This window comes from Clinocottus analis, unplaced genomic scaffold, assembly GCF_023055335.1.
Source record: "Clinocottus analis isolate CAN_PGR_092001 unplaced genomic scaffold, fCliAna1.0.p SCAF_2, whole genome shotgun sequence".
NCBI classification, from domain to species: domain Eukaryota; kingdom Metazoa; phylum Chordata; class Actinopteri; order Perciformes; family Cottidae; genus Clinocottus; species Clinocottus analis.
In genome coordinates this window covers 8,737,981-8,758,269 of record NW_027175931.1, presented here as the reverse complement: position 1 = coordinate 8,758,269, position 20,289 = coordinate 8,737,981, and the positions used below count along the sequence as shown (strand labels likewise).

At 41.7% G+C, this 20,289-nt stretch overlaps 1 protein-coding gene across 1 annotated transcript in view; it reads right to left on the bottom strand.

Annotated features, from left to right (window-relative positions):
- Nucleotides 1-6,971: 6,971 nt before the first annotated feature.
- The window catches only part of grm5b (glutamate receptor, metabotropic 5b), a 49,174-nt gene continuing 35,856 nt past the window's right edge, over nucleotides 6,972-20,289 (bottom strand). Inside the window, exons 7-17 of the mRNA XM_068584499.1 lie at nucleotides 19,655-19,776; nucleotides 18,826-18,950; nucleotides 18,534-18,702; nucleotides 18,167-18,293; nucleotides 14,784-14,901; nucleotides 14,364-14,550; nucleotides 13,395-13,553; nucleotides 12,820-12,945; nucleotides 12,102-12,284; nucleotides 10,798-10,964; nucleotides 6,972-8,696 (exon numbers count right to left, since the gene is read on the bottom strand). Of these exons, the coding sequence (XP_068440600.1) occupies nucleotides 7,571-8,696; nucleotides 10,798-10,964; nucleotides 12,102-12,284; nucleotides 12,820-12,945; nucleotides 13,395-13,553; nucleotides 14,364-14,550; nucleotides 14,784-14,901; nucleotides 18,167-18,293; nucleotides 18,534-18,702; nucleotides 18,826-18,950; nucleotides 19,655-19,776 (2,609 nt within the window). The 3' untranslated portion in view covers nucleotides 6,972-7,570. The remainder of the gene's footprint in view (nucleotides 8,697-10,797; nucleotides 10,965-12,101; nucleotides 12,285-12,819; nucleotides 12,946-13,394; nucleotides 13,554-14,363; nucleotides 14,551-14,783; nucleotides 14,902-18,166; nucleotides 18,294-18,533; nucleotides 18,703-18,825; nucleotides 18,951-19,654; nucleotides 19,777-20,289) is intronic.

Here is a 20,289-nt window from a genome sequence, read left to right as displayed (position 1 = left end):
GGCATTATTTCACAGCTTAAGAAAAATATTTTAAATTTCCACCACAGAAGGTCATGTTTGTGTGTCCAGTTTAATCAAACTACTGTTGTGTTCATCCACCCTGAAGGAAGAAATGTAGAAGCACTTGATAAGGAGATGAGAAGAAGTTGGCACTGAGTGGAGAAGCTTATGTTAACAATGTTAACTACGTCGTGATAAAACGCCACTTGAGGCTGGAAATGCTCTGGAGTTCAAGCCTGACTTTGCTGACATTTAAAATAAATAAATAACTAGTATACATTTATCATCATTTTCATTTCAGTAATAGTATTTGTTTTTTGTTGCATGGAGTGAATAAATACTTATAAATTAATTTTTTTTAAAAATAGAACAATTGACACTCATGATAGGGAATTCAGCTAATTCCACTTCCGTTTAATTATGTTCCCGGTGACACCATCATAATTTTCTTTTGGCATTGTATTGATAAACCTGGGCTGTCGAGAGATTGCAAAACAATGCAGCGACCTAATTAAAATGCAGATGAGCTGCCTTCTTTTTTAAAAGAAAAAGATAAATGTGTTTTTCGGCTCAGATCATACACCTCAGTTTTCCTGGAAAACACACAAAACGTAGGCGTTTGCTTACAAGCTTGTAAAATGTCACAGTAACTGCTAGACAGTAATGAAACGTGATCATCTTGATCATCTCAAGTGAGCAGCAGGAACATAAACATGACTTCGAGGCAACATTCATCTCCTCGTTGATATCTTGAACACTCGACTGAAAATGTGATCTCATCAGAATTTAAAGCGAGGTGTATTATTGGGGATTTTGATTGAATATGTGTCCACAGCAGTAATCCAAACAAGATGATCTCTAAAAAATATTTAAAAAAACACACACCACATAATAACCATGACCTCTGACTTTTCAGAGAAGCCCCCCACATCTGTGTTTCATTGATTTCCCATCATGACCTGCAGGATACCTCTGTGGCACATGGTGTAATAATCACACCTCAGTTTGGTTTAATTCTCTTATCAAAAGAAAACATGAGTTTTAACTAATATATATATATATATATATATATATATATATATATATATATATATATATATATATATATATATATATATATATATATATATATATATATTTTTTTTCACAAACCGTTGATTAAACAATACTGTAAATTCTGCAACTTGCCTGCTTTGTATGCAAAACATAATGCCCTAAAGACACACCTGCTTAATATGATATTCCACTTTCTCATTAATCCTGAAGCCAAATAAATAAATACACCCACACACACAACACGCACACAAACTCCTCTCTTACTTCTAATCAATATAATAGAACCTAATACAAACCTAATTTCTTATCAGGAAACTCCTATTCCCCTCTACTTTATAATCTACACTCACTACCAGAACTCATTTCCCTCTGTTGGCTGAGGAAACAACTGCACATTAAAACACACATGCTCTTTAGCCTCCCGGGGAAAGCTGATGTTAGGGTGCTGGAATGGAGGCTCCGACCGCTTGTCGAACTTCGGATTCAAGAAGAGCAGTGCGGCTTCCATCCCGGTCGTGGACCAGTGGACCAGCTCGTTACCCTCGTGAGAGTACTGGAGCGGTCCTGGGAGTTTTCCCAACCGGTCTACATGTGCTTTGTGAACATTGAGAGACCCGTTGGGGTCCGGCATCCGGTCTCTGTACGCCTGTAGTAGGAGCTGTGTTCGTATCCTCGGTAATAAGTCACACACGTTCCTGGTTGGTGTTGGTCTCCGCCAGGGCTGCCCTTTATCACCGGTCCTGTTCGTGACTTTCATGGACACCGAATCTAGGTTCAGCCATGAAGCGGGGGCAATCCGGTTCGGGGGCCTCGGGATCGCCTCTCTGCTGTTTGCAGATGATGTGGTCCTGTTTGCCTCCTCGGACCGTGACCTCCAGCATTCGCTGGGGCGTTTTGGAGCCGAGTGTGAAGCGGCAGGGATGAGAGTTAGCGCCTCCAAATCTGAGGCCATGGTTCCTTGCCGGAAACTGGTGGATTGCTCCCTTCAGGTGGGGACAAAAGGCCTGCGCCAGGCGAAGGAGTTCAACGAGTGAGGGGAGCGGGCGACCGACAGGCGGATCGGTGCGGCTGCAGCAGTGAAACAGGCGCTGTACCGGTCCGTCTTGGTGAAGAGGGAGCTGAGCCGGAAGGCGAAGCTCTCCATTTACTGGTCGGTCTACGTTCCAACCCTCACCCATGGTCACGATCTCTGGGTCGATCACGGATACAAGCGGCCGAAATGAGCTTCCTCACTATGGTGGCCGGGCTCAGCCTTAGAGATAGGGAAAGGAGCTCGGAGTTGAGCCGCTACTCCTTCGTATCGAAAGGAGTCAGCTGAGGTCGTTCATGCATCTAATTCGGATGCTTCCTGGCCTCCTGGACCTGCTGCCACCGTGACCCGACCCCGGATAAGCGGCCGAAAACGGATGGATTGATAGTTGGATGGTCATGCTCTTTACTCAGTTATTAAAAAAAAAAGCAACAAATCAGCGGCTTCGGACCAACTTTAAAAAATATTGTTGATGATCTTTAAGACATCGAGCGTTCAGCACCGGGGGCACGAGATTCATGAAACCACCTGCAGCAAAAGTGGATTTATCCAATGAGGTGTGTGCCAATCTTATATGTTCTTAAGTCTTAACTCTTATTTACCCTTATGGTTGTGTATCACGAGATCGATCATTCATACTGCTCATGGATTTCTTTTAATTAGTGTGCAAAAAGAGAAAAACAAAGAACAGAATTTATAGAAATGTGAAGGGATGTAGTGCTTGATCTCAGCCTCGATGTATACAATCATTTTAATTCCCAGCCAAAACCTCCCTAAGTGTGCGTCAACGCTTTTCTTTTTTTTCACGCACGCATCTTGTGATTTATTAATTTCATGAACACTGTTTAAACGGTAATAAACAATTTGTGATGTCGATCAAACTACAGCCACAAAGGTGTTCATCACGAGGCATTATCTATCACAATTACGTGAGAGCCTTTGACGGTGGACTGTCAAAGCAAACTTCTCCCGGCTACCCTGAAAGTGGATCCAACCAAATGTGTGTGTGTGGTGTTTACACAGTAAACATAGTTATGTTGTCACTATCAAATAAACAAGAAGTAATAGGGTGGGGCAGTGGGAGAGGCTGCTCAATCACACAGCACTGCCAGTTGGATTGATGAAGCCTTAACAGTCTCTCTTCAGTTCGCCAATCTGCCTGGATGCTGATTTCTGCAATCCAAAACTAAATTATAATGCAGTGTAGCACGAGAGGGAAACATGATTACGTATATCTGATCTGGCTCAGAACCAGCACTGGTTTAATATTTTCATTCACAAAGTATAAAATAAATGACCTTGTGTATTTTTTCCTCTGATCATCAGATGAGCATATCTGGATTAAAAGTATTTTTGAGCGCAGGGATTATCAATCCAATTCTTTAGAGTGCATTTACAAAATAACAGCATTTTGGGTAGACATTATCAGGAGATCATCTTCCTGGCGAGCATAAGATTGTCTCACAACATCATCATGTTTTGGCTGAAATATGAAATATATTTTTCTGAGATATCCCTGGATAAATATGAGTGATATCTTTTTTAAATATTTAAGGTAAAATGTGGAGCAATGTTATTAGTGCAGAGAACAAAATGGTGTGTCTGCATCAGTGCTGTAGCTCTCTTTCATTTCCACGCAGAGATGGTTACTCCGCATTTGTCATGGAGAATGTAAGAAAGTTCACCAGGTGTAAAAATCCCCAGACAGCGAAAGAGATTGGATTTAAATGCGAGAGGACCTGAAATTGTATTTTGTCAAAACGCTCCATGACAGATTAATCTTTCTCTCCTTGTGAGTTTATGTGGAGTGAAAACCGGCTTTATTTCTGTGCACCAAATATACAAGACTATTCTCCGCCACTTCAACTTGCAATACCGCGATAAGCCTGCTGTACTCTTAGGATCTGTATCCTTTTCAATGACAACTTGATTTTAATATAAGATGATGTCAAAGAACTGAGCCCTTAAAGAGAATAAGACGGCAGTGGATGTGGGCACTGATCCTGTCTTTTTCTGCAGAGGTAGCACACAACTGTCGAGCCTCACCCGGGGGGGGGGCTGATAACATGCAGCTGAAGTGCTGAGCAAGCTCCCCGTTACACTCTCAGCATGTTTTTAACACCGTCGGTGACAGCAGCACACGAAGCGACTCCTCCCCGGGAACATCTCAGCAATAGCACTGGTTCATTTTCTGACAACAGGTCAGGGCCTCCACTGTTACTGTTAGATGAGTAGATTGTAGAGGTAATGATGCACAGACAGCATGTTGAGACAGGAACCAACAATTATGAGCGACAGTTCTCGTTGCATGCTTTTTTCTGTGTACTTTTTACCAGGTTAGCATCAACAGGCGCACATACAAAAAAAAAAAGGAAACAGCAAAGAAAAGTTAGCAACAATTAATGATGGCACACACATCATCTCTTTAACTATCTCACAAAACAGTGATGTCATCAGTGGAGCGGACTGAAAGTTAAGATCAGAGACTCGACCGGGAATACATAGCGGAAAAAGTGGGAGAAAAAGTAGAATTACAAGCCCAAAGTGAGAAGAAGCGCAAAAACAGGGAATGGCACCTTCTTTGTTACTAGAAATAACTACATGTATCCCTCATTACATATTGAAAAAAGTCAATTTATCCACCTGCCATCTTCCTTGTTGAATTGTCCACCAGAAATGACAGCAGGATGAAAAAGAAAAAACAATCTAAAACATCGTTTCAGATGTGCACCTTGTATACGTATATGGATAATATTGCTTTAACACTGGAAAATATGGAATATTTATATTGAAAATATCCAAAACAATAGAAACAGTTTTACATTTACATTTTTTTTACTTTTTTATGAAACCACTTATTTACCCACGAGCTAGAAGCTAAGACCCTCCCCAACCCTTTTGGCACAATAATCATATTAATATTCATTATTATTATATTGTAGAATTACAAGACATTTGAATAGGAATGGTCACTCGCACATTCAGAGTAGTAACACAGTTTCTGTAGTCGTAACACATATTGGTACTGTATGATGTCATAACAATTTCAAAAACATCTCTTTTTTTCATTTTTTTTTCCACCTTTGTTGATATGTAAATAAATTGACTTTCATCTGAAACAAAACAGAACTGTCTTTGCATGCCCTTGTTATTTACAGAATCCCTTTTGTCTGTGTTTGTTCTTGCTGGCTACTGTAGAGCAGAGATACTACACTCACAAGGAGAAAGCAGACCATGGACTACATCTGCGTCAGTCAGCAGAAAACACGGAGCTCATGATGGGCAACAATACACAGGAAACAGAATGAAATACGGATTTGTGTTGCAATACCAACAGTCCAATTATCTTAAATCCAGTCAGATGACCTAATCCATGTCTTCGCTGCAGATAACATTCTCCTTGTATAAAATGTCTAAAAATGTTTGTTGCTGAGGGGTTTTCCTCTGTGGGAGCTGTCACAAGGCCAAGGCCCCATTTCTCAAAAGCATCTTAGTGAAGGCATCTCACTTTTTGGCACATGTAAGTACATTATATTCCATTTAAAAGGCAAACATTTGAACCAGAATCTCACATAGCCCAATTAGATATTTTAGGTTGTGCGGTCTTTTTCGAGTTGTGTTCTGTTAACACATCTGCACAGACATGTATGATTGGAATATTGCAGTTGGCAATTGGCAATGATATACTACTATTGTTGAATAAAAATGTGAATACCACTTGCATTGCGTTCACTCTGACAAAAAAAACATTTTCCTACATCCATGAAGTCTGACATTTGGGAATGGTCTCATGAGGCCATTTCTTACTTTAAAGAAGCAGATTGACATTTTGGAAATTTTCCGAGTCGTTTTCGTGCTGAGAATGAGACGAGAAGATCGATACCACTCTCATTGCCTGTTCATTCAGTATGAACCTCTTTTGTTGTTCTGCCCATTTATGTCTGAAATGTGTGGAAAAAGGTCTTTATACCTGTGCAACACAAGACCCTGGTATGGACTCGCCCAGCTTGAATAAGTCAATCTGTTCTCATTTACATAAGAGGTGATTGTAATATGGATTAATCCCATTCAAAGCAATGTCTTTGATGAAACAGAGACTTGTGTCCCGCTGACAAACTGTTTAGAGGAAATGTCATGACCGGGACCCAACTGAGCTTTACATTATGGTTTGTCAAATGTCACACACTGACAATACACTTTGAGGTCAGATTTCTGCCAATAATCCATCTGAACAAGATTTAACGACTAAGATGTTTATGGAAAAACATGGTCTGGTCTTGTCAATCCCTACTCTCCCTCTTCCTTGAGTCACACGGACAGAGAGGTACAAAAGATTTGGTCCCAACTGTTTCAGGAATCATGTAGAAAATATACATTCAAACTTCTGAAGAAAACTAACTGGAAGAGTAGAAAATACTGAAATACTGGCAGGATAAAAGAAAGCAGCGGACTGGTGGACTGACAAAAAAGGAAGCTATGGTGAAGGGAACAGAACGTAGCTGAACAAATGAAAAAAAGATGCTTTTGTGAGAAAGTCCTTCAGAGTAACATACAGTCTGGTATGTTAACACAATGCACTTTAGTCAGAAGCATGTCGGATTTCTGTCACCAAAGAGAAATCCATAACCTCTCTTATATTTACAGTATTTTCCCTTACATTGTATTTGTCTGTGTGTGCTCACTATGTGTGTGTGCCTCTGTGTGTATCAGCAAATTATATATAGATATATATATCTATATATATATAGATATATATATCTATATATATATAGATATATATATCTATATATATATAGATATATATATATAGATATATATATCTATATATATAGATATAGATAGATAGATATATAGATATAGATATATATATATATAGATAGATATGTTCCCTTGATCGCCTCTTTTAAGTCCATATAGGCTTAAGCAGTCTTATCCCATCAATAATCTTCAATATCATGTTGCCATACATCTAAGATACAGCAAAAACATACTCATACATACATGCACACACAAACACACTCACACACACGCGCGCAAGCACGCACGCACACACACACACAATCTCTAATTAGTTGATAGCCATGTTACCTTAAGGCCACTACCCAAACCTAAATGATACGTAGCTCTTGACCTCGAGAATGATTTGTGACTTTACAGACACCAAACCATCGCAAAGTCACAGTGGCCCTTCTTGCAGTTCTTCACGCCCCACTTGAGAGAAACTGCACTAGGAAAATACAATGTGGGCAAGCTTCTTATACTTGCATCTCACTGCAAACATGTAAACACAAACACAGCAGACTGTCACAGCTTGATGTCTTCACCGACCAGCCCTCAACGGCTCCTCTGCTTCAGGTTTTTACTCCACGCCGGAGACGAATGGAGTTCATCGTTCCATCCTCCCGTACTCTTCACTCATACTGACCGTGTTATTTTTGAGCGCTCGCCTCAACATCTGCATCTTCTTCACGCGTCATCTCTGCCTCACAGTGAGGATGAACTCTGGCTGTAGTTTCCGAGCATCAGTCTGCTGTACCTTGGCGAAGGGGGAGAGGGGGGAGGATGGGAGGGGACTGGGGGGAGACACAGCTCTCTCTCCGAGATAGGTGAGCCACTACTAGATGCCAGGGAATCGCGGAAAGGCGACGGCGGAGTCAAAGCAATAAGCTCCTCTTCCAACTCTCCCCTCCTGAGAGGGGAGTGGTTGAGGCAGGTGATCAGGCCACCTCGCATGGGGGAGAGAGAGGGGGAGGTCTGGGCATGAGGAGGCGGCAGGGGGTAAGGTGAATGAGGAATCGGGTGAACCAGACAGCCACTCCGGCCCCCCATGCTGGACTCGACAGGTGGGAGGGGCTGGACGTCGGCGTAGGTTGTGAGGGTCGGGGGCATCGGGACTTCGCGGGGCAACAGGTATGGGTCGGCGGGGTGAGGAGAAGGAGGCGTGTGTTTGTGCGTGTGCGAGTGCGTCGGAGAGGACGATAACATCATGCTGTTGAGCTCGCTGATGTTGGCGGTGAAGCGGTTGACCACGCAGCTGATCTGATCCATCAGTGAACTCTGGGCCTGTCCCGGGTGATCGTCCACAATAACCAAACGGCCATCACTCCCCATGACGAGGGAGCCGCTGCTGGGACGACCGCAACTGCTGCCACTGCCACTTCCACTACCGCCACTGCCACTGCCACTGCCACTGCCACTGCCGCCGCTGCAGATGCTGCTCGGGTAGTTAGGTATCCCAGTCATCGGGGGCTCCTCCCCGACGCCCGCCCCGAGCCTCTGGCTGACGGTACTGATTGGGGAGGGCGTCTGCGGCCGATATGTGATCGAGTAGCGCTCCTCCGCTTCAGAGAGCTCGTACAGGGTCTTGTCCGCGCCAGAGTCCGGGTGAATGGACATTGAGGACATGGAGGGGAGGGAGGGCAGAGGGATGTGAGGAGGGAGCTCCCCCCCTCCGCAGTAACGCTCCTCCGAAGTCTTGGAGAAGGGCTTGATGACGGCGGTCTGATTGTTCTCCTTCTTCTTGATGTGGAAGGACAGCCGTTGCCACAGGTGGTTGCCACGTGAGCCGCTACGCTCCGTCTGCGCCCAAGACACTGATTTACCGTTGGAGCTGGAGAGCGGGGAGGAAGTGGAAGGAAGAGAGAGAAATTAAAGAGGGGGTTGTTTACAAAGCGTGGAGGTGCATTTACTGCCTTCAGTTAATTAGTAGTTTATTGATTTTTCTTTTTTTGGTCAGTGAAAAAAAGGTTTTGTTTAAACAAACTGCAATTCTGAATTGATATAAGAGAAGGTACACACCATTTTTTCCTGTTTAAATAGAGCAAAAAGTGTTTTTTTTAAAATTTGCATCATTGTGTTAAATGTTTTGTTCAGGTCCGGGTGTTGGTTTTGTCTAAATGACAAAAGGAGCATATATTTTAAACGTATTTTGTTTGTACACTTTCTTTCAAATAAAATATACAAAGTTTTCATGTATATTCTTTTCAGAAGAGATGTTTTTGTATCACATTATATGACATCTCAATTGTTATTAGCATATAGTGTGTTCATTATTTAATTTCAGGTTGATCTGTTAGTAATCAATTCAAGTATTATGATTATGAGATTAAGGCAGAGATACAAAAAAAAAAACACTCCAATAAAACCAGTCATGCCAAACGTTAACTGTGACTGCTCTATATTAGTCCCTATTTATTATCCGACATGAACAATGACATTTAATAGATACAAACACATTTAAATGGGGCCATGGACTCCATCAGTTGGACTTCATGAGGAATTCAGAGTAATTTTATTACAGTTCCTGTCTCGTTCTATTTTCTCCAGGCAGTATGTTCTTCATCTGTCTTTGTCAGATTCTCTCTTCCTCTCTCTGTTCCTGCATCTGTTTTATAATTCTCTCCACTTTCCTCTGCTTAACATCAGTCACAGCTCTGTCCCTGCCTTCCCCCACTTCTTCCTATCATGCCTTTGTCAGGTTAATTAGTGTGATTAATCTATAGTGGAACTTCTGATTAAGCCACACACGACCGTGGCTCAGGGTGAAAAGAACTCAAATCACCCTGGACACACACACACACACACACACACACACACACACACGCTGCACATGATCCTTCACCTACACAGTGCTGTAAGCTACTCATTTGATCCCACAGGAAGAGTCTCTGACTGAAGGCTTTGGAGGGGGGCAGACCTGCTACTGGCAGAAACACATGTTCCACCTACTTAAGGAGTGCTCTACTGGTTTCATCATACACGCGTCACATCCAGCTATGACGCTGATTTTAATGTCTGATGGACGTAAACCATGAACTCTTCATTAGCTCAAACATTTGATTCAAACATCAGTCAAATATTTATTATTTTTAAAATATTTTTTACCCTCCTGTTCTGCTGGTTTCGTGTCAGACTGCCTCTACACAATGACAGCATCTCAAAGGCAACAGCTCCCAGCCCTGCACTGCACTGAGGAGATAGACAGCCCTGCCAATTACCACCACCCACAGGGGAAGATAGGACCAAAAGAGATGGAGAGGGAAAGAGAGGAATAAAAGGAACCACGATGGAAGCACTCCTGACATTTCTCTTAAGAGTGTGATTGAAATCTTGCTTGCCAGGCGGGGTGAGCTGTAGTAACATGCTGACAAACGAAAATGTGTTCTTGTCTTTTTCCTCCCATTTCTTTCTGGGCAAGTGGCTGTGCGTCACTCCTTTTGTGTCCTTTGATCGGTTCCCTGTCACAGTAGATGGCTTGTGGATGGCCTTAAGCTGGGTGTGAAAGCTATTATGTCTCTCCTTTCTGCACTATTCCTTTAGCCCTTTCTTCTCTTTCTTGCAATCAGTTTGCTTTTTATCTCTCTATCCATTCTCTTACATATTCATATTTGTCCCTCTAATTTTCTCCTTACCCCCCTTCCTCAGTTCACTTCTCCCTTTTTTTTTTTTTACCACGTCTCCATTAGGCAATTGTATGCAGTTCATGTTAGGGTCAGAGGAACAGTCAAGCAGACCCAGGGGAGTTCAGAGAATCAATCTTTCAGAGAGCTCGAACACACACACACCATAAATAGTCTCAATGTGGGGCCATTACAGAAATGGTGCCTTGGACTGTAACTGAGAAGTAACCTGGCATTAACCTGGCCAATGAGCCTATAGTGTGTACACACACACACACACACCCACACACACACCCACACACACACGTGTACCTGAGTGTCTCTCCAGTGGAGCCTCTGCGTTTCCACAGGTTAACCATGCTGGAAGAACGGCTGGCGGCGGAGGACGATTTGCCGTCGCCGACGTGCATGCGCACCACTGTGCTCGTGGTGAAGGCACTGCGCACATTACGCTCTGGTTTGGCTAGAATGATGTACACCTGTTGTGAAATAAAACATGATATATGTTTGTTAATATTGCAAAACAAAGAAAAGAACACCAATCAAGTTAATAATGTACAGGAAAAGTAAATATCTAAATTACTGCATTTTATGTTTTGAACTTTACTGCAACTTTTGTTACATTTTTGATTTTTATTTGGCTTTTTGACTGATTTCAATGTTTTCTTTTCTAAATCCTGTTTTCTCTGCATTATGTTTTGATGCTTTTAATGATTTTATGGGAATCGCCTTGTTGTAATGTGCTATACAAATACACTCACCTGTTTTGAAACATCTGGGTAGATTGCCTTTATATAAATGTTCATTTCAGAGAAGTTATCAAGGCTGTTATGAGTCGCCTTGGTAATATACAACTCTAATAAAAGACAATTCTCAAAAGAAGCAGGAGCTATTTGTTTGTATTGATTGTAATTCTGCTGTATAAGCACAAACTTTCTCCCTGAAGCCGCACAGGCATATCTCGCTGTTGTAGTGGGAGAAAACATTAGTCGTGACAGTATTCAAAAGTAGCTTTTTCCCTTCAGTGCAAGCATTTGGGGAAAATGTAATTTCAAGTTTCTAATCATTTATTAAGACATTGAGTTAAGTTGATCACACTGTCAATAACATGGTGTTCACTGGATATGCTGCCGTTTATTACAACCCTAATACCCTAATGATTAATGGGTTACAGTCAGACGGTGGATAAGAAACAAACACATTGGGTGCTTTATTAAGTAAGTTAACTATTCACACACCAAACCAAATTGTAACGTATTACATGCACAACATGACGACTGAGTCTGAAAAGGTGAATGTATGCAGTGAAAGAATAAAAAGGTATTATTTCTTTCTTCTGAGAGTGCATAAACATTCATATACAGGGACCAAACTACTCCTACAAATAATACAAATTGACTTAAAGTTCCTGCTCTGCAGCAGCAGCTCCTCTAGCCAGGAACAGAGCTCTACCTTCACGCTCCAAAAGGAAAGCTCCTCGTAGTAACTTTAAATACTCAACGTGTCCTGACGTAAGAAATCAGCTGTAGTTACATATGGCCTATACATAAATATATAAATACATATCAAATCATTGAATGTTTATTGAAAGATTGTAGTTTAAGCTTCAACCTTACCTTGGGTACGAACATGCAGCACAGCGCCACAGTGGCACTGAGGCTGACACTGAAGCACATGGTGATAATTTTGTAGTTGGAGCCGAAGTAGATGGGAACAAAGGCCAGCCAGATAATACAGGTGGTGTACATGGTAAAAGCAATGTACTTAGCCTCATTGAAATTTGCTGGGACGTTGCGAGTCTTTGAGAGAGAGAAAGAGAGAGAGACATAGAGTGAGTCACATACAAAGTGTCAGCAAATTTCCTGATGGTTTTAAAACCTTGCGGTGGATTTGGACAAAAACAAAAATAGACACTGCTGCACACTGCCTTACTCATACAGCCATAACAGATGCTGACCTCAGCACTATGTGCAGGTCAATGTAATTGTTTTTCTCTGCCGCTGTGTTAGCGTCTCCTTTTACCATTCTACTCTTACGCCATACAGAATTAATGAAACGGTAATCAAACACTGACTTTAAAATGTGTTTGGTTCAATAGAATTTAATTTACTGCCGTTGAAAGTAGTAGATTACCAAACACAAACAGTAGGTCAATCATTCCTTTTTATATTATGTGTGATTTTTCATATAAATAGCAGCTTGAACTGCTTGAGCTTCAACAACATGCACTAACTGATGTTTCTGTGACTTTGCCATTTAAATCATGAAATAAAAACTGTTTTACAGAAAAAAAACAATGCAATGTACAATAGTTACAAATACTTGAGCTTGTACCTTGAAGGCATAGAAGGTGCAGCTGAGGATGAGCAGGCCATTGTATCCCAACGGAGCAACCACGCCCAGGTTAGTGGTGTTGCAGATGAGGTTGACCTGGCGGATGCTGGGGTAGTCATGGATCACCTGTAGAGACATACAATGGAACAGGCAGTATAAAATATGATATAACAATAATAATACAAATCAACTCATCCATAATTAGACATATGTTGTAGTTCACCGATACAGCCAACTGAGAACTCCTCAAAATATACATCTGACCTCTTGGTAAACCACATTAACATATTCCCGTCAGTAACTCAGCGAAAACGGGCGACAGCACACTGCTGTAGAGAAAAGATAGGGCGCGCTGGATTTATAATCCACAACAAAACGAGAGCATCATTACACAACGGAACGTGGTATAATAACCTTTTTATCTCAATAAACTTGTTTCCATAATCATTGGAAGCCAAAATCTGAATTGAAAAATATTATACATTAATCACCGAGCTCTATGTTAACCTGTTCTTTAGTCTTTCAATGAGCCAGTCTCCCACTCACAATGTAAAACATACACACACACAGCTTACTTTAGGTGGCTCCATGAGGAAGAGAGCCACGATGATGCCCAGCTGCAGCAGTATGAGGAGGAAGGCAATGATGAGCTGAGCGCAGGCAGACATGAAGCGAGGTTTCTTTGTACAGATTTTCTTCTTGCTGCCTGCCAGGATCCGAGCGATGCGGTTTGTCTAGGGTCAGATGGCAAACACTATCAAGACTTTTCAATAAAATATATACAGAACATTACTGTATCTTTATTCTGGCCATCTGCTTGCTGCATTTCCAAAATGTCTTTTATGCAAAAAAAAAAAAAACACTTACAAAATATTGCACACAGGAGTTAGAGTCTAGTGCAATAAACTCAAGGTAATTCATTCAGGGAAAGGCTATTGCTGTTCCTTGCCATTGTCGAATACTACTTCCTTGTCCCCTAAGCACTCATTGCCAAAGCCCCACGGGAAAAAAGACAAGAAGGAAAGACATGTGGCCCTCTTCTGATGTTATGGTATCCATATCCTCTCGTTCCAAAGATTGAGGAATAGAAGAAATAATAATCCGCAGTATAAGGGGAGTATGGCCCAGATTAATTCCCCTGTTTCTTCCTGATTCGTTCTGTTCCCAACCACAGATGTGGCTATTCCCTACACACCATTGATGATGACAAGTTAGCGTAGATCTAATGACGGGGGTATTCCAAGTCTTTGGCTGTAACGCTGTTGCCCCACACCTCTCACGCTTATATTTATGGAGCCAGTACAGTCTCAATTATGGTAAATACACACAGAAAGGTTCACAAATGCGCAGAGAAAGATTCACAAATGTGCACAAAGATTTGTAAATCCAATATAATTGTGAATCTTTGTGCGCATTTGAAAATCTTTGTGTGCATTTGTGAATCTTTATGCGCATTTGTGAATTGTTCTGTGTGCATTTTTTATAATTGAGACTTTAATATATATTACTATATATTTTTCATAAAACCTGAACTCAATCCTTACCTTGGTGACAAGCGCAGAGTAGCTCATGGCAGGTGACAGGCCTATTCCCAGTCGTTGGAGGTAGCAGTGGATGACATGGGGTTTAGTTATGAGGCTGAAGGTACACAGGTACCCCATGCAGATCCCTGCCAGTATTATGTAGCACAGCTCCCGACTGGAAGACTTCACTACTGGGGTATCGCGGAACCTGAAGACGTTCAAACAAACAAATTGTGCAGAAACTTGTAAGTAAAGACATACAGACATACACAAATAGAGTATATATTGAAGAATATAAACACACAATCAAGAAAGCATTAATTAAAACATATATATAAATTGCAAAGTGGGTGTGTACAGTGTGTGTGTATCTGTCTCGTCTGGTACTGTTTGCTGAGTTCTTCTCAGTTTAAATAATTTCTGAGACAGATGATTCATTACCTAATGAAGACTGCAGTGACAAACAATGTGAACATTAGACCGAGGCAGGCAAAGACCACAGCAGCAATTGGTTCCGGGTCTCCCCACCGCAGGTACTCCACTGGGATTGGGTCACAGCCTGTGGATAGAAGTATGTGGAGATGTGGTGTGTGAAACAAATTCAATCAAAAACTTTCATTGTATGTGTGTGAAGACCAGTGAATGGATACTGCAGAGTGAGACTGCCCCACTATTGCCAAACATTTAACTATATGTTTGTCTGTATTCTTTACCTTCTATGTCTTTCATTTTCTTAACGTCACTCTTATAACCTTTGACATCACGCTTGGACTCACATATAATGCAGGTTGAGTATCAGTGTGCAATGCCTGTGACAACCTGCATAGGTTCGGAATCGAGGCATGCTTGACTCGCTAGTGTCCATATTGGAAAGTCTCAACAATTAACTGACTGAGCTGCAAAAGCTTGTGTCTTCAGTATTTTGTAATTATCACTCTGGAATCCGTTCATTATCAAGGTCAGGATTACACTTTTTCTCTGACATCTCTACTTTTTTTTAGTGCCCGGTCGCTTACGTCACCCTGCTCTCTGTTGTTGACACCTCCTTTCTTATCCCTCCATGTGTGTCTATTTCTCGCCTTCTTCCTCTGCCCCGTCATTCGATCGTTGTATCTATTTCCTGTCCCTCTCTTTTTCTTACTTGATGCCTCATCCATCTCTTTTACCCTTAATATCCCTTATCTTTATTCATCCTCATCCCTCCCACATTTCTCCCTAATTCTTTCCCTCCTTCCATCTCTGTCTTCCTTCTAGGCATAGATAAAGTTTCATTAATTTAAGGGACAGTTCTAATTATGAACCGTCTTCATCGCTTGCTGAAATATCTGGTCTAGACCTATAGCAGCAGGAACACACGTAGGCTCTTTCTAAAACTTTCTGTCCTTATACACATGTTCACTTTAATGTTCACGTACTCACTCTCTCTCTCTCTCTCTCTCTCACACACACACACACACACACACACACACACACACACACACACACACACACACACACACACCTGTTCCTACAGTACAGCAAATGGCAGAGAGAGAAAGAGTCATTAAAAAAAGTCTAAAGTTATCTAATGACTTAGTCTTTAACACGGTCAATAAAGTTGATCAAATCAGTGCTGGTTAGGTCTAGGGGCATAAACAGCAGCCTAATGGCTTCTGGAGAGCCACGGGGACTGAAAGAAAGAGACAGAAAATACGTCATACGGAAAAACTCTGCAGACAATCTGCTCACCTGCAGGCTTATATCACTGCAAAGCCATTTCATAAAACTGGATAAAAATATAGACACAACACGCTCAAGTCACAAATAAACCATTATTGGGTCCATTTCCCCAGACTATATGTTGATGAAGGGCATCTTGCTAAAAATGTCCACGTGGCAATATTAAGGTCAAATTGGAGGGCTGTCATTGCTATAACTGGATAAAATGTATGTAAATCATACTTTTAAAGTGCGGTATTAAATATCATGCAGCGGGTGTAAAACAGAATAACAGAATAATCTGTCTATCATATTTAAAGACTGAACATCAATATGTTGAAACAACAACAAAATCACGGATCAGAGCCCCTTTTTTTATTTTAGGAATTCCTTCCATGTAAATGTTACTGTTTAATATCATGAAGGTAGTTTTTTCTACTTAACAAAGCCCCTCCCTAAGAGACAAGAACTGCAGCTCCTGTCCTGCCTAACAATGGGAGGTAACGACCACCCGCCTTTCAAGATGTAAGAAGGGAGGAAATTAAGGCACTTGCTGAGAATTTAGCTCCAATTAATCCTGCCTACATAAATCTAGATGCTGGGGCTGAAAATCCCAGATCAGTGTGTTTTCCTTGTGAGGTTTCTCAGAGCAGAGGGAAAAGCATTGGATACGTTGTTTTTTTAATACTTAATTAGTTCACGAAACCTGCAGTAAATTGTGTTGCGTTTTACCCCAAGACAAACGAGGGTATTAAGGGGAGGGAGCTCGTGTGGAGGGTTCGGTCAATATAAAGTTTTGAGGCAAACTCCTTCAAACACTCTTAGACTCAAACTATGGAACTATACCGATCAGTGGAGAGGCTAAAATCCCAAAGCTAATCCTCCCTTTTCTGCTCCTTTCTCTCTCCCTAGCTGCAGCTTCTGTCACAGCTTCCATTCATCTTTTTCTCTTTCTGACTCACTCATTCCTTCTCTTTATGTTTTCTCTCTCTTTTTCTAGTTTTTGCTCAATTGCTATCGCACAAACTCTCTTACTGCTTTTTTTCTATGGTTTTCAAACCCACTGTACCTCCGTCCCTGCCAGATGAGTCCTTGCTCTATCTCCTCTATTCCCTCTGGCTCTTTATCTCGCCCTCGCTTCATCTTTCTCACTCTCTCTCTCTTGGCCTGAGGGAGAGAGATCAAAATGTCTGCTGGAGGAACAGGGCAAGCAGTTTGTTTACACCTCATTATTACTGTTCCATATAGCACCACTCGGGAACGCGCAGCACTTATTGTTGATGAAATGAGTCGCATAAACATACTCACACACGGACATGCACGGGCAAACACACACAAAGTAATACACTGGTAATCCCAATCATTCTTTCAATCCTTTATCTCGCCCTTTTTTTCACTGTCAACTTTGTCCTTGTCATTTCCTCATCTGTTCGCTGACGTTTTTAGTTTAAGGATGCTTCTCTTTCTCTCTGGCAGTGAAGCTCAATCTGAATTTTCAGCAGGGCTCGATTCATGTTTTAATCATTGAGCTTGGTGAGGAGCTAGAAAGCGGTATAATGAGCAGCTGAAAGCATAACAAGGTAATATTCAACCGCTTCGAACGCAGCGGAGGGGAAATACATTTTCATTGCAACTGAAGTGCATTTGCATGGAAAGCTGCTCTTGATGCAGAATAATTAAAACATTGGTGACCATGTTGGTAACAAATTAAAGGGATGAGAGAGAGAGAGGGAGGGAATGGGAGGAGAGGGGAGGGAAAGAGGAGGGGAGGGTGAAACGGATAAATTGTCTCTCAGTTTCTCTGTAACTGGTGCAGGACTTACTGTATAATATTATGCTGTAATGGTATGCTGTATCAGGGAAAACACAACGATCGCATTCTACTAAACATCCTTTATCCTATGACCCTGCACAAAAAATGCATAAACATATCATTGTTCATCGCACAGTTTCCTTCAAATAGCATCACTACTGCATTGCTATTCCAGGATTTTCATCAAGGAGCATCTGCAAATACTGTAGAGTTATTCAAGCACTTTCTTGGTAAACTGGAAGTGTCTTTACGATTACACTTACATGTTATACGTAAACATGCCGACACATACATGCAACATACAAAGACTGACCTGTGAGGTCAAAAGTCGGCCAGGAGCCCAGTTCACAGGCTCGGCAGGTGTACTCGTCGGACACAAATTCATTTTCTTTGCAGGGAGTGCACGTCCAGCAGCAGCTCACCTCACCTTTACGGATAACCTGGAAGGGGCAGAGTATAAAATGTCTTTGTGTAGGATGTGCATGCACCTCATGTGCACCAGGAACCGGTGCACATGAGCATCCATCCATCCATCCATCCATCCATCCATCCATCCATCCATCCATCCATCCATCCATCCATCCATCAAGCATCCATCCAGCCATCTATTCATCCATCTATTCATCCATCTATCCATACTCCCCATGAAACCAGTTATTTATTTGTATGAATCACCTTACCTTAATTTGTCCTTTATCACAGGGTTCACTGCAGACTGATTTGATCACGCCGTCTTTGTTAGGCCAGATTTCATCATCATCTATCTTTAAGCCTCTGTTGTCCCAGCTGCCAACGTTAATGTAGTCGTAGTAGTCCTTCCCCATCTTTTTGAAGTTCATTATTTCATACCTGTGGAAGAAAGGTATATGTACACATCCAACATATCAACGCCCACATAATCGTGCCATACGACCAACGACCATTAAACCCAAAAGAAAGTAATCCATGACTTTGTTGAGTTACAGTGCGTACCTGCCAGGTGAGTCTCCGTTAGCATCGAATAAGATTCCCTCCCCCGACACGCCTGTGAAGTTGGTTTTCATCAAGAAGTCCAGCAGTGTAGCACCATCTATAGGTCGCATGGCATCACACAGGCCCTTAAAATACATGAACAATTCATACAAGTCATATCAAACAGAAAAGTACGGATCCACAACTCAACAGTACAAATATTCCTTAATTAAGCCAAGTTTCAACTCAATTGCATTCAAAACATGATTACTGCACAGTCAGTTAGACTAACATAGAGATACACTTGAAGCAATCAAAACAATAAATCAAATGTGCAGTGTAGCAGGTATTGTTTTCTATGCCAAGACTTTCCATGGTCAATCACCGTACATTTCTACACACAGTCTCTAACTGTGTGTATTGTCAATCATCTCATGACAAGTTAAAATTCAACCCCAATGTTTCATTACGGTTGTCGATATCAAGTATCTGCGGGTAACATTTAAAGTCATACCCACAAAGGTATAAAACTAACATGAGCTGAAATCTGGAAAGTTTAAGCTGCACTGATGTATTTTCCTTTGCATTAGCTCAACATGTTTCAGTTTTGTACCTTTCAATGGAAATTAGCAAGTACAGTATGTATTGTTCATGCAATCATCTAGGTTTCCATTTTGCGCTTTCCTGGTGAGGTGTATGTAGTGAGACATCATGGGAACAAGTGTAATATAGGAGCAATACCCAGCTGGTCATGTCCTTTTGTCCCAACATTTCCCCTATCCGCCCCTTCATATATCTTTGCTCTTGTACAAGCATGTCCCCCCCATTCATCCATAAGAGCACTACCTACCTGATAACCTGGGCAGAGTGCCCGCTGCATGTTATGCAAGCCATATGCCATCGAGTAGATGGCATTTATGACAAACCCCATCTTAGTGTCCTGTGCATACTGCTGCCGAAGCGACTCTCGCTCTGCAGATGTGGGTGGTTAGTGTCGGGAAGGGGAGGGAGGGAGGGTAGGTGAGGAAGGATGGAAAGAGAAAGGCAGGTATATCAGAAAATCTCTTAATTTCCCTTTTAGTTTTATGACAAACAACAGTCTTTTTCTCCTCACATCAAAGACCACTCTCTTTTCTCTCATTGACCACTTCCCACCTCCACATCTCATTTCTGTCTGCCTCTTTTTGCGTCCTGTTCATTTGTATTTCCCATCCCATTTCATTAGAATACATGACTCTCTTTGATGCAGCTCCCACACACAGTTTTGCCTATGAATAGAGGGATTGGAACAGAGAGAGAAAGACGGGGGGCAGACGAATACAAATGAAATACAGGAAGGGTGCACTCACAGCCACAAGGGATATCTCAAGATGAACCGGAAAGCTGTGTGCATCCATATGCTGCGTGTGTGTGTCTGTGTTCTGCCAGTCTGTTTGTATGTTATTTTCATTATTAGTGGCCATTATGAAAGCCTGTCAAAAATAT